This window comes from Prionailurus viverrinus, chromosome B4 (assembly GCF_022837055.1).
Source record: "Prionailurus viverrinus isolate Anna chromosome B4, UM_Priviv_1.0, whole genome shotgun sequence".
Taxonomy (NCBI): domain Eukaryota; kingdom Metazoa; phylum Chordata; class Mammalia; order Carnivora; family Felidae; genus Prionailurus; species Prionailurus viverrinus.
In genome coordinates this window covers 50,750,759-50,765,969 of record NC_062567.1, presented here as the reverse complement: position 1 = coordinate 50,765,969, position 15,211 = coordinate 50,750,759, and the positions used below count along the sequence as shown (strand labels likewise).

General features: G+C 36.8%; 1 protein-coding gene across 2 annotated transcripts in view; it reads right to left on the bottom strand.

Moving 5' to 3' along the window:
- PDE3A (phosphodiesterase 3A) overlaps window positions 1-15,211 on the bottom strand; it is a 311,245-nt gene that overhangs the window by 9,054 nt on the left and 286,980 nt on the right. For both annotated transcript variants that reach the window (XM_047866450.1, XM_047866451.1), the window contains exons 11-15: window positions 10,873-10,986; window positions 10,539-10,738; window positions 8,695-8,898; window positions 7,309-7,464; window positions 4,641-4,899 (exon numbers count right to left, since the gene is read on the bottom strand). In XM_047866450.1, coding sequence (XP_047722406.1) covers window positions 4,641-4,899; window positions 7,309-7,464; window positions 8,695-8,898; window positions 10,539-10,738; window positions 10,873-10,986 — 933 coding nt within the window. The remainder of the gene's footprint in view (window positions 1-4,640; window positions 4,900-7,308; window positions 7,465-8,694; window positions 8,899-10,538; window positions 10,739-10,872; window positions 10,987-15,211) is intronic.

Genomic DNA, 15,211 nt, shown 5'->3' with positions numbered 1-15,211 from the left:
CATTTATCTACGGGATACAGGTGTGCTGTTTCAAAGGGACACATGCACCCCCACGTTTATAGCAGCACTATCAACAACAGCCAAAGTATGGAAAGAGCCCAAATGTCCATCGATGGATGAATGGATAAAGAAGAGGTAGTATATATACATATACACAATGGAGTATTACTCGGCAATCAAAAAGAATGAAATCTTACCATTTGCAACTATGTGGATGAAACTGGAGGGTATTACGCTAAGTGAAATTAGTCAGAGAAAGACAAAAATTATATGACTTCACTCATATGAGGACTTTAAGAGACAAAACAGATGAACATAAGGGAAGGGAAACAAAAATAATATAAAAACAGGGAGGGGGACAAAACAGAAGAGACTCATAAATATGGAGAACTGAGGGTTGCTGGAGGAGTTGTGGGAGGGGGGATGGGGTAAATAGGTAAGAGACACTACGGAATCTACTCCTGAAATCATTGTTGCAGTATATGCTAATTTGGATATAAATTTAAAAAAAAAAGAATAAAAAGAAACAGATGCCAAAAAAAAGGGACATGCTATCTTGAATTAATTTTGAACCATATAGACACATAACAAAATTATTAAATTGAATAAATGCCAGGGTGAATGGATATAGGCTGAGTCATAAGCAAGAATTTAAAAAACGATTTACTGTTTTCATTATTTTATTTATGAGATGAACCCATCAATCAAATTTATATTGACCATCTATGAATTGACAAGAAATTTCTGGATGCTACATACACAAATACCAATTAGTCCAAGAGCTTGCCTTAAAGGAGTTTACTGTTTATAGGAGAGAAAGCAAAGAAGACAAGAAAATAAAATACACATGCTATGTTTTATGACAGACATATGCATGTGACTAAGATGGTCTTGATGCTCCCCTTAGCTGGACTAAATTCTAGACCAGTTTCTTCCAGATTGTATCTCTGGCCTGCCTTTTATTATAGCATTTACTTTATAAAACTTGAAAGTGCAGATACTTTCTCTGCTCTTATGTAATACAGATAAAACTTCTCCCAGTTTCTAGCCAGTTTTACAACCCAGGAACTCCTTCCTCAAGTACATGGGCATTAATTCTTTTGAAATGAAATCAGGAAAAACAGGGGCCCTACCTTTCAGTCTTCATGGGAAGGAAGGTGCCTAACTTCAATACGTACCAATTAGCAAACACAAATGGCTCAATCACATGGGCCAACTTCCCTCTAAGGTCCTATAGTACTTTTTCATAGCTCATGCTATTGCTTAAAAATTCTCCTGCCTTAGTTTCAATGGAGTTGAGTTTAATTTCTCTCCCTTATCGCAACAATGTTGAATAAAGCATTCCTTGACATTTTTAACAAAGTGTATATTGCAATCTCTCTCTGGTACATTAAAACCATGGCAACACAAGAGACTCAGCCTGTGAGGGGATAGGTAAGATTTTTTTTTTTCAAAGAACAGGACACCTGAGGTGAGACGTAAATTTTGAGAATTAAATACTCTAGGTGAAGGTGTTGGCAGCATACCAGGCAGGGTTACGGGTCTGTGGAGCATGACATCAATTTCTTCAACTGAACGTTTCTTAACAAAGACTCTATGTGTATATGTGTATGCATGTGTGTGTGTGTGTGTATACATATACACTAAAATTTAAAGAAATCTGAATTATTTCTATAAAAATCAATAAAATATATTACTACCACATTAGAGTTTTAAAAGCAAATTTATAAAATTATTCTTCTACCAAAGTCATCTACTTGTCTGTGTCTACTTTGTTTTTATTATAGTTAAGTCAAATCGGCTTCTGTTTAGGAATTTTTCAATGTCAATATACTTTTGAACCTAATCCTTTGAATCAAGAGAGTTACCAATGAGCACTGGCCAAAGGCCAGATTTGAATCACGGTTATAGGAAAACATTACTGCCCAAGGTGATTATTCCATCTGAAAGTTATACACATTCATGGCAGTGTATTCAAAGGGATGAAGGTAACAAAAGCTTGATTTTTCTCCTTTTCCTTTCAGGACAGCTCCCATGAGAACAGCTGTTCTCTTATTAATGCTGTTAAATGTTAGCAATAAACCTCTCTGGATTTGAACTGAATAAGGTGACGTAGAAGAAAGTTTGTACCAAATAAATTTGCGTAGATTAGAGTCTGCAGGTGGTCTAAAACATGCCTGTATTGGGAGCCAAATTGTTCAGCACTGGAACCTTTTGAAATGAGAACAAAGAGCCTTTCATTGCTGAAATTCTAAATGCAGCTTAGTACTTCATTAGAAACCTCTTAGTTCGCTGTAGGAATCTTTCAGATTTAATTATGAGGTTGGGAAAAAGCCTTCTTTCCCTAGGATACCATATTGAAACATTTAATTCTGTGTTTCCTGGGAGATCTCCAAGTTTTGCAAATTGCTGAAATTATCAGTGCATATTTAATCTTAATTTTTTCTGAAACCTAACTTTCAGGCTCAATCAAGTTAACCGTCTCAGTCAATCTGATTATGAAACTAAAATTACTCGGATTCTACAGCAGTCGAGTTAGAAATGAGGAAATCTGGGCTTGGAGAGTAACACATCAGAATCTGGAAGTCAGTACGGCAACTTAACCCTACAGAACGAAAAGTAATTGAATATCTGGTTGTCTCATTTGCTGCTAAAGCCAATGCTGACAAGTTGAGCCTGTTTAATCTCCTGGCCTGTGTTCTTCAATTCTTGATGCCGGTATTATGTGTGTGTGTTTTCAATGTGTTTGAGTTCAAATAGCAATCCGTAAAAGCCCATGGGAACAAAGCTTTTCCAAGAGGCTAAGCCGACAACACTTTCCAAAGTCACTCAGTGGGAAAAGAAAAACAAAAACAAAAAACAAACAAACAAACAAACCTGTCCTGTCCCTCAACAGCAAACTACCTCCTGGCTCTTTGAAGTTAAACAAAACAAAACAAAACAAAACAAAACAACCACTACATGTTTATTAAATGAAGAAATGAAAACATAAGCCATGAATCCCAAGTCTTGTCTCCAACCTCTGAATCTCAAGATTAGCACAAAATTGCTAATGGAAATCTTTTTATAAGCACCAGAGAAATAAAATATAATTTCTTTGATAATAGAATATTGAAGGAAAACAACTTTTGATTTTCACCTCATTCTGTATCAAAGTTAAAATATAAGACAGAACTGAAGCAAAAATTTAATCTAGAGCAAATTTGTGAAACCCTGCCTCATTAGTTTATAGTTCATGAAGATCTCTGTATCTCTATTTTGCAAGCCTACAACAGAGTACTTATAGAGTACTATTTGTGCAATGTTACTGTAAGGGTTATGGGTTTTCCTAATTATGATGTTTGGGCCTCCTCCCTATAACAGGAGAAGTAGCAGACAATATTTCAAGACATGAATAAAACTAATGCCTTTTTGTCATCAGGTGAGTTAAAATGGATTAGGTTGGCTACATGATGTGCTCCAAATCAATGACCAGATGCGAATACTTTTCATTGTTCCTAATGTCACTACTTTGCTTGGTTCAAAGCCACAGTCATTTCTCACTTGGATAACTTCAACAGCCTCTTATTACCCTTATTCCCACCTCAGACTCAAGAGTGTTCTCAATACAGCAGCTGAAGCAACCCATTTAAAATGTAAGCTGAATCAGCTAACTCTTCTGCACCACATCTCTCAGGGCTTCCCAACTTACTCAGAGTAAAAGCCAAACTCCATACTGTGACCTACAGCGCCCCACCTTCAAACCCTACATCATTTGGCTCCCCACTGCCTCTCTCCTGCTACCCCCTTTCCTGTCTTAGCCACCCCAGCTCTCCTGATGCTCCTTGAACACCCAGCCAACGCCGACCTCAGGACGTTTACATGGTTTGCTTCTTTCTCTTCTTGGAACACTTTTTCCACCTGAACTGCCATGGATCTTCCTTCACTTCTTTCAGTCTTTTTTTCTTTTTTTCTTTTTTTATGTCTTTCTTCTTTAGACCATCTGTGGTACCTTATCTAAAATTTTAACTTTTCTCTGCAGTATTTCATATCCCCCCCTTTTTTTTAAATCGAGCATTTATCAGTACCTGACTTATTAAAGACTTACTGACTTGTCCTGCTTAGTGTTTACTGACTCCACTGGAAAGATAAGTCTAAGTGGGCAAGGATTTATATTTTGTCTGATTTGTTCATGGCTCTATCTTCAGTACGTGGAAGAATGCCTGGCACAGTGTTGATGCTTAATAAAAATTTGTTACATAAATGAGTGATAACTACCTCTTACCACTTCACATGGCTTCCCTTGAACTAGACCAACAAAAGTCAATTGTTGCTCTATATAGTATGTGAAATTCCTTTCATCTCTAAATCATTAAGATACTACAAAGAACAGGCTTCAACGACTTGATTTCTTTTTGCTTCATAACAGAGAATGTATCCTTGTATGAACATGGTATTATAATAGATTCCACAGTCTATAATTGCTATTATTATATTAGGGAAGGGAGGTTATCCACAATCCAGTGCAGATGATATGTGGACACAAACTATGTAGTTCATGAGAAGCCTAAATTCATCCAAACCTATGTAAAAACAAAAAACAAAAAATAAAACAACAATCCTAGGAAAAACACACTAGAAATAGATTTTATAAAACTTACTTGGAGCTTCATTATTTTCACAGGTTTCCTCTTCATTTGGTGCTTCCTCCTCCTCCTCCTCTTCTTCTGGGTCATCAGTATCTCCTGACTCATCACTGTCTTCCACCCATTTCCCTGGCATTAGTCCTGCTGAATCATAGGAGTTGCACAGAGGACCCACAATGTGAGAGATGAAGGATTCCTGAAGATTGGCCAGCTGAGGAGCAGAACGGTCCATGAAGGGGCTTATTGGTAACCCAAGGCTGGCCTCTTCATCACCCTGGAAATAGGAATTTAGCATGAATAGTCAACCAGAAAGATAAATGACATGGAAAAATTTAAAAAAAAAAATTTTTTTTTCAACGTTTATTTATTTTTGGGACAGAGAGAGACAGAGCATGAACGGGGGAGGGGCAGAGAGAGAGGGAGACACAGAATCAGAAACAGGCTCCAGACTCTGAGCCATCAGCCCAGAGCCTGACGCGGGGCTCGAACTCACAGACCGCGAGATCGTGACCTGACTGAAGTCGGATGCTTAACCGACTGCACCACCCAGGCACCCCGACATGGAAAATTTAAAATACTAGTAAAGTCAACATTCACTTGGCACCTAAAATTTGCAATTATGTAAGAGCCCAGACATTCATGTGTGAACTCCCTCTTTTGCTTGACTGCTAAAAGATTCTACTCAAATTACTAAGATCCCTGTAGAAATGTTTTGTTGCTATTTATCACTTTTGTGATCTTGAGATTTTGGCTTTTGATTGAGGGGAAATAGAAGAAATGGTCTAATGTCTCACTAGATGGTACATCTTATTACACATGATTCCTCTTTAAATGAGAATATAAATGCACTTTAAAATGCAATGCTGGGAATAATTATCCAACAAATACATAATCTATCATGTTTTCTTTTTTTTTTTTCTTTTGCCTTAGCTGCCAGAAATCTTAGTATAGTTTATTACTCAATTAAAGGTGCTATCTTATCCCAGCTTTTGGTTGAATTATATCTTCTGTGATTATACGGTTTCTGAAAGTCTTATTTGGCAATATGTTTATCAGTACTATTGTGTGTTTTTATTTTGAACTGCTTCAAATCTTTCTGGAAAAAAAAACAGATTGTAAACTAGTAGTCATCTAGCAATATTAATGATGGAAATATAGTGAAATACCAACAATGGTTATACCTATGTAGAATGATCATAAATTATCCTTTTTATTTTTCTTTATTTCAATATTTGGGGATTGATTATGAATTAATCTCATTTCTAGAAAAGTATCTAGAAAGTATAAACCTTTTATTCTATATATGAATCCTGTCTACAAAACCTTATAAACCTATAAAATTCTTTCTAATCCCTCTTTAAATATGTCCAGCGATAGCAGGCAATTTATTACTTATTTCTGGATTTCTTCATAATACAAATTTTTTTCTCTCATTGTCTTGAAATCAATCTCACTATACCTTCTATAGACTGGTTATATCCACACCATTTTTAGGGAAGGAAAAAGAAATCTCATGTTTCTTAAAAATCACATCTTGGGGCACCTGGGTGGCTCAGTAGGTTGGGTGTCCAACTTTGGTCAGGTCATGATCTCACAGCTCGTGAGTTTGAGCCCCACGTCAGGCTCTGGTGCTGACGGCGCAGAGCCTGGAGCCTGCTTCAGATTCTGTGTCTCCCTCTCTCTCTGCCCTTAACCCACTCGTATTCTGTCTCTGTCTCTCTCAAAAATAAATAGACATTAAAAAAAAATCAGGTCCTGTGTTAAGCAATAATTTATCTTCTTTAATCTCCACAGTGTATGATCACTTAACACTAAATTTGTAAGTCAGCCTTTTAAGTATCTGAAGACAGTTATTACATCACCTCCATTTTCTCCCGTGGTAATGATCTTCACTTTTTTCATGTCTTTTTATGTCACTGATCCCTGTCCTTTACCCATGATCTACTGCCTCCACATTCCTCTTAAGAGAGTAAATCACAGTACTCAAAACATAGTTTCAGATATAATTAAATCAGCATAGGATAATATGGGGAAGATCACCTCATGTTTATGTGTTTGGTAGGTTTTTTGTTAGTGTGTTTATTTTCACATTATCATGTCAAATAAAATGCCTATTTTTAAAGTTTTTTTGTATGCTGCTGTTATTGACCACTAAAAGTAAATGAACTTGGGAGTGCCTGTGTGACTCAGTTGGTTAAGTGTCTGACTCTTGATTCCAGTCAGGTGATAATCTCATGGTTCATGAGACCAAGCCCTGTGTCAGGCTCTGTGCTGACATCGCAGAGCCTGCTTGGGGTTCTCTCTCTCCTTCTCTTTCTCTGCCTCTCCCCACCCTCTCTCTCTGCCCCCCAACTCCTGCTCTTTCTCTCTCAAAATAAACATTAAAAAGTAAATGAACTTAATCTGATATGCATTCACCCATATAAACTACCTTATAATCAGTTTATAAAAAAAAAACAATATGTCAATGGTGTTCCTAATGGCTAAGTCATTTCATTATCTCAGTATCTTCTCCTTCCCCTCCCACAATCCTTGCAAATTGTGTATGTTTAGAGTTTTTAGTCAGCGCATTTTCTGATGTATGAATATGAAAGAGACTGATCACATTTTACAGCTTTTGGAAGCTTTTCTGAATTTATGAGCAGCCTAAGTAGGAATTAAGATAAACAGTTAAGTTAGTTACCTGTTCATAAAATTCGTTGACAATACCCTCTGTCCACTGGAGATGGAGCTCTTTACATTTAGCTGGCCCATTGATATCAGCCAACTTTATACACATTTGACAAACCAGTAGACGATCATTTTCATTGGTCCAATCTATTCCAACATCATCATTAACCTGTTTGAGGGGCAAAGTTAAAATGTGTTTTGCCTCAATGAAAGCAAAAGTTGAACAGATAAACAATATTTATTATCTTCCTAACATGTAGAGATCAGAATACCAAGAAATGAAGAACTTCGTAGTTATTTAAAATAACATTATTGGCTTGCATAACAGTAAAATAGCTTATCGGAAGACTAAAATAAGAAATGATGGACAAAATAATTATTAATTATTGAAGTGAAAATAATGCTACTTAAAATTAGCATAGGGGCGTCTGGGTGGCTTAGTCGGTTAAGCGTCCGACTTCGGCTCAGGTCATGATCTTGCGGTCTGTGAGTTCGAGCCCTGCGTGGGGCTCTGTGCTGACCGCTCAGAGCCTGGAGCCTGTTTCAGATTCTGTCTCTCTCTCTCTCTCTCTCTCTCTCTCTCTCTCTCTCTCTGACCCTCCCCCATTCATGCTCTGTCTCTCTCTGTCTCTCTCTGTCTCAAAAAAAATAAATAAATGTTAAAAAAATAATTAAAAAAATTAGCATATATATGTAAAGAGGCTGTAAATTAAAGTGGATAAATAAATAAATAAAAAGAGATGCCTGAGTGGCTCAGTCGGTTGAGCATCTGACTCTTGATTTTGGCTCAAGTCATGATCCCAGGGTTGTGGGATTGAGCCCTGTGTTGGGCTCCATGTTGAGCGTGGAGCTGCTTAAGATTGTCTTTATTTCCCCCTTTGCCTCTCTCCCCTGCTCATGCTCTCTAAATAAACAAATAAATAAAATTAGCATATATTACCAATTACCAGTAAATAAATATAGCTACAAACGGTAAGAAATTTTCTTAAGTTAAATTTTGGTGTTTATGTTTGAAGTATGAAATTTTGTTTTGAGGTTTTGACCTTTTCTACAGTCAGATAATTTATGTTAATATGCTACAGAGGTGAGAGTAAATTAAATCAAACAAAAACCCAATGACACTGAGAGTTTTATTTCTCTGCAGCACAAAATGTATGTATGTGTACACACACACACACACACACACACACACACACACACACATAAACAGCACCTCAACTTCTCAGATTTCTAGATTGGGACCAATGTCTATATATCTGCTTCTGGTTAATCATTTTATTGCACTTTATTTTCACATTTGACATATAAAAGGTGAAAGCAATGAATTTTGTTCCACACTTTGATTCCATGACATCTTTCAATATGGTCATAAAATGAAGACTGGTACAAATCTACTTACCTTGGCATTAAATTTGGCTACGAAATCAAAGTGTTTCTTCAGGTCAGTGGCCAAAATTGCTTCAATGACGAGGAAACGAAAATGCTTAAATTCCACATGGTCAAGATTAACTAAGAAGTTGTACTCTGGCCGGGACATGAAAAGATTCCATGCAGCAGCTGCATGATGGTTCTCCAAAACTGAACGATCATTATAGAGCACCGCCTAAGCAAATAAGTAAGAGACTGAAGAGTTCAACTTTTAAGTTAAAAAAAAATAATAATAATACATGAGTATGCAAAGCTTTCGGAATTCTCTTTTTTCACAGAACACAGAAATTTAATCTTGTGACTGTTGGTTATTAAGAATTATATATTGTAATTACATTGATTGATGGTTACTTTTCTTGGTTAAATTTCCTTTTTTATAAGATGAAGTTCATTTCCTTGAACTTTATTCTAAACTCTTGCAAATGAGGGGCTTAGAGTTAGCTTTTATCAGATTTCTTTGCACAGGAATTTAACCATTTAAAACAATCCAAATACACTAAAATCCCTAGGAGGTAACTCAGTTACTTTCTGCATCTAGAGTAAGAATTACCTTTTCTTAAACACATATAACTAATACATACGAATGGAATCCCTGAAAAGCTCATAATTTAAAACATTCTCACCTCACAAGCAGCCATTGAAAACATCATCCTTAAAGTAGTAATTGAAGGTATATAATAAATATCTGCTTGGAATTCTCTAATAATGCTCAAGGACATTGCAAAAGAGAAGGAAGTTGCCTAAAAACTGCTTGAAGGTTAGTGTGTCAGATAGGTGACAATACAGGGTTAAAAGGCATAAGGATAAAAAGGAGAGCCTGAGCACATGAAAATTTACATTGAATTAAGTAAAAATGCATACATGTGTAGGAAAATATGCATGACAAATGGTGCTGGCAAAATGATTTGCCCATCTTTAGGGAAAATAATTCTGGAGTAAGGAGGACATGCTGGAATAAGTTTAAAATAAGTAGGGAAAAAATATCAGGATACTTTTTTAACATATAGATTAGAGGAAAATCTAGTCTAGTCTATATGACAGGTGGAAATGGATAGGGGTTGGGTAAAGGACAAAAGTCAAACAAGAAAAAAACAAAAAAATGTATGAGACCAGATTGTCTTCTAGATCCTCTAGAAAGAAAAACAGGATCTCAGAATACTTAGTAACATGGATCCAGCTAATTAAATGAAGGAGAAACTTACTGAGTTTAATTGTATAAATGGAGATGCTGAGATACTCAGTGACTAATTTTTGACTTAACTTTAAATATATATGAAAATGAACTTCTTTAAAGTTATTGTTTTTTGAATACTATGTTCAGATAAAAAAAAATTCCTTCAAATGAATGAAATAAGTTGATGTTTAAATCCTAATCAATAGAAATGTCATAAGAATCATGGTTGTTATAATGAATATATCTCAAATGAATAGGATTTATATACAAATAAGCCCCATATTCTTAAAAGTCCAAGAAAGGCTGGGTTCTCTAATCTTTCCAAAAAAGAGACTTTAGTATAGGTTTGATTTTCTTTGTTGAGAAGGTTCATTAATATGAATTCAACTAGCTTTTCTTCTTAAGAAAACTGACAAGGGAGTCCCATGGGTAATAAAGTTGCATGCCTGCCATTAATATCTTGGAACAAACATGATATATTTTCAAAATTAGCTTGGTCTGTAAGAATTTTTTCCTAGGGCTAAATATAGCTTGGCTCATATTCATTTGGTCCCTATTATAAGTCAAATTTATAAAATAAATTTCCTTTGGAAAAATCTCTAAATTGAATTATCTCTTGTAATCAAAATTGAAAGATTTACCTGAGGAGCACTAGTTGCAACCAGGAAAGCATTAGTCCTTCCTGGGTGATCATAATCATGCATGGCTGCAGCTACATACAGGGCCATTAACTCTAAGGCAGGGATATTTCCAGAGAGACATCCGTATTTATCATCAGGCACATTATACATTTTTGAGAATACATATCCCATATGTCCATGTGTAAACCCACTGTCAGAATCTGAGAAGAGAAAATGAAAGTAACAGAAAGTTTTAAAAAGTATTAAAGCGATACCATTTGTCTTGACTTCCTTTTTTAAAGAAATACTTTTCCCCCCACAGTTACAAAGAAGCACCGATATACTTAACACGTACCTGAATCACTTGCTGATCCGTGATCATTAATCACAGTTGAGTGGCCTGGAATAGGTTGTGTAGTAAGATACCAAACAGCATGTAAGACGTCAGTGGCATGGATTCTGTTATGATCTTTAACCAATGCAAAGGGAACAGTCATTAATTTGTGAACTTGGGGTCCAAGGACTAAGAGTGCCATCTACTGGATAAACATTTTAGTCTTAACATTTTAATACCCCAGCAAAAAGCAGCCATTCAAGGACAAATACTCTTTGATTACTCTTCCATTACTCCAAAATATCCATAGTGACAAGAAAAAAAAAAAGCACACACAACATTCATTATTCATGCAGATGTCTGAAGTGGAAAAATCTGTGTGCAGAGTCTACCAGAAACCTAACATATAAAGAAAGTATAAAGTCTACCAGAAACCTAACATATAAAGAAAACATATGTGAAACCCCTGTAATGTTTACCTTTATATATATTTCCATGCTCCTATAAGATTATGCAGAGGACCAAAATAAAATAAAGACCTGTGACATACTTCAAATAGGTCAGATCAATGGCCTATATCACCCAATATCTCATCTCTGATAAATAGCATGCAAATATATTCTGTGAATAAAACATAGTACTATTCTTTTGTATCAAACTTAAAACACTGGTTAAAAGTTACTGATATATCTTTTATATGTAGATTAAATCCACAAAGCAAAAATCAAGAACAAGAATCAATGATGTTCAGTTTGGGAATACAGCTCTAGGACATATCTACAGAGAACAATAAAAGCCTCTTTGTACATTAATGTAGGGAGTTGAGTCATTGACCATAGAGCAAAATCTATGGGAAAACCACAACCTCTAGTTAACAATGTCATATCACAGGAAGGGGGTCTATTCTATGTGTGCACCTCAGCTTCTACTGAACCGTGACAAAAGGCCCAGTGTGCTCTTGGCTCACCTTCTTTTTCTGGTGCAATTCTTCCAAGTTTTTCTCTTGTCTACTGGCCCTTCATAGTATTTCATTGAGTGCTATGCCTTACCCTAAGTCTACTAACTTTACATACTTTATTTCCAATGGCCAACGATCATACAGTCTCCTCCAATATAGATTATATCTCTGAATAATACTCAACAGATGAAGAGAAAAGAGAGAGAGAAAAATGAGAATAATAATGGGACTTGGAGAGAAACATCTGGTCCCTGTTCAGGGAAGAAAGAAAAAACTGACACTGTGTTGGTGGGCACACGGAGGGAATGTGTGGAGATAGTGCCTATTCTCCTACATTTCTGGTAACTCTTAAGAGTCAGTCTTTATGTGAGGACATGTAGCTAGATCTTACGTAAACACCCCAGCAATTCAGTCAAGGGGCCTTGTGAGGACTTGAGAAGATGTGTTCAGAAGAGCTTTGAGAAACAGATAACCCAGGCTCCAAAGGAGGAAAAGAGGAAAACCTGTGCCCTTTGCCATTGCCAGATATTATCTAGTGCCCTAAAGAACAACTGTATTGAAACTGGAGTCTGTATCTCTGCATATGGACTATCTCAAGTCATCCAAGGCCATTATATTTTACATCCACACCTGTGCCATGTACAAAATTGATCACACTAAACGTTTCTGGATTTAGGTGAGATCTGATTTTGTCTCTTTTCTGATAGTATTACGTGGGTTACCTTAAGTGAGTTAAAATTCTCAGTCTCATTTCCTAATCTTGAAAGTATAGACATATTAAATAATGGTGCCTTATTATAGCACAATGGTACAATTGTGAGAATTACAGAGGACGTATTTTTAAACTCCTGACACATAGTAAGCTTGCAGTTAATATAAGTCACATAAAATAAATTATTGCTGTTGGAACAAGATGGTACAGATCACCAATTTTCTTCCAAAATCCATCCTGGATTTGTTAAACACTGAAGACCTAAAAATAACAGCTATGCTAAACCCTTGGGGGACAGAGAAGGCAGTGATGTTCCGGTAGAGGGAGAAACTGCCCAGGCTGCCACTGTTAGGGGATATATCAGGAGAGAGCTTCTAAGTTCTTTTCTCCCCCTTTGTGGCAAGCTTGGAAAATGACTGTGTGCAAGTAGTTCCCAGTCCTCTTCCAAGTCACAGAAACCTGTGTATGCATCCAGCATCATGAAGGGCGGATGCGGGCAGGATCAGGGTGTTGGCAGAGTCTGTTTGGGGTGACAGACAACATCAAGTACAGATAAACCTGTGGAGTTACTGCTTCCTGCCCTATTCCCCACCCCAAGGCCCAGGGCCAGAAGGCTTCACAGGTAACTTCTGTGAATTTTCAATGAATAATCTTATCTAAATAATCTGGTACTGAAAATATAAAAAAGGAGGGAAGCTGCCTGACTCATTTTATGAGGCTAGAATAATCTTGATTTAAAAATTAGGTAAAGACAGTATATGGAAATAAATACCCCCTTTGCTTTTGAATATAGGTTCAGAAATACTTAAAACAATAGCTAACCAAACCTAACTCCTTAAAAAAAAAGTATCTCCAGTTATGCATGTGTAGATCCAGAAGAATAACACTGTCACTGTCACATATGCACGATGGAAAATCACCTGCCTTCTAAGCAGTCAATAACATGTTTATTAAATAAACATTTACTTAGCACGTATTATGTGCAAGTATTGTGTCAAGTGCTAACATTGCTGCTGTTCTCGCCATCAGCTTTCTGATGACCAACTCCGGAGCAAAAGCACCCAGGAAATAAGCCAGCTAGGTCCACATAGGGGATTTTGTAGGACACACAAACGTGCTTAAATATTCCTCTTCTTGTAGGCAACTGAGAGGGATAAGTAACAGCATCAGAGCTATCATTGCTGTCATCCTTCTTCCTTCATCTCTGCATTTTGGACAAACCTCCAACCCCCTCGGTGGTTCCCCCTCCCATCTGGTAAGCCCCCCTGCCTCTCTGACAACACATAAACGCACATGCACACACACTAACACATAATAGGCCCTACCCCATACCCAAAGCCTGTCCATCTCCCTCTTCTGTCTTGAGACACTTGTTTTCTCAACTTTCTCCTGATCCCTCAAGCAGAGAGTTGAAGCAAACTGGCATGCAGGGTTGGAGTTATACGTAAAATTCATACATTTTTAGGCCTATAGATTTTCAATTTAAAATTCTGTCTATGTGCCGATGGAAAAGTGTTAAAAGAAGAAAAGTGACAATGTAAATATTTTCCCCTTTGGAATATAGCAAATACTGTAATATTTCTGCCTTTCCAGCTTATGCTGTGTCACCTCAGGATCTACTTTAGAATTGGTGGGCACATGACATACAGCTCAGCTGAACTGAACACAGATCGAGCAAGATTATTCTCTTACTGCCATTAAATAGTACCTGATCACAGGTATTTCTGAGACATCGTACCCATTTCTCCAACTTCAGTAACAAGAATGAGAGGTGCTAGGTAACATATATTTTAGAGATGAAATTCTCCGAAAAGAGAAAAAGCACTCTCAAAAGTAACTTTGAATTTGCTAATGAATATCACCTGATGATTTATCTTCTTTACCTGCCAGTATGTCCAATTGAAAAGGACTGTGAACAATATTAAACATTATCTCTCTGTGCAATTGAATATAAACTATACCTTAATCTATCCAAATCTTTACTGAGCAAGTATATATTTGGTATCATATTTCTGTCAGTGAGTTGCCTACATCTATACCTTGTCATATCTACCTAGCTACCCATGTCTATTTTATTTTATTTTTTAAAAAGTTTATTTAGTGTGTGTGTGTATGTGAGAGAGAGAGAGAGAGAGAGAAACAGAGAGAACTGGGGGGGGGGGGTACCAGCAGGGGAGGGGCAGAGAGAGAGGGAGATAGAGGATCCAAAGCAGACTCCACGCTGACAATGGAGAGCCCGACGCAGGGCTCGAACCCACAAACTGTGAGATCATGACCTGAGCCGAAGTCGGGATACTTAACCGACTGAGCCACCAGTCGCCCCTATTTTTAAATCTAGATTCTTCAAATTTTAATAAGGGTTCTGGGTACAAATTTAAAATATTTTTGGGTACCTGGGTGGCTTAGTCAGTTGAGCATCCAACTCTTGATTTAGGGTCATGATCTGAGGATTGGGGGATCAAGCCCTGTGTGGGGCTCTCCGTTGTCAGTGTGGGAGCCTGCTTGAGATTCTGTCCGCTCCTCTCCCCTCTCATGCTTTCAACCAATCAATAAATAAATGCTTTCACATTTTCCCGCTTCTTTTAAAAATTATTAAAGGTGTACTTAGAAGTCTAATACAGTTTAGTTTCTATTATTTTAGGTGACTGTCATATTAAAGTTAATCTAACCCATTTTAGTTACTCTTGAGC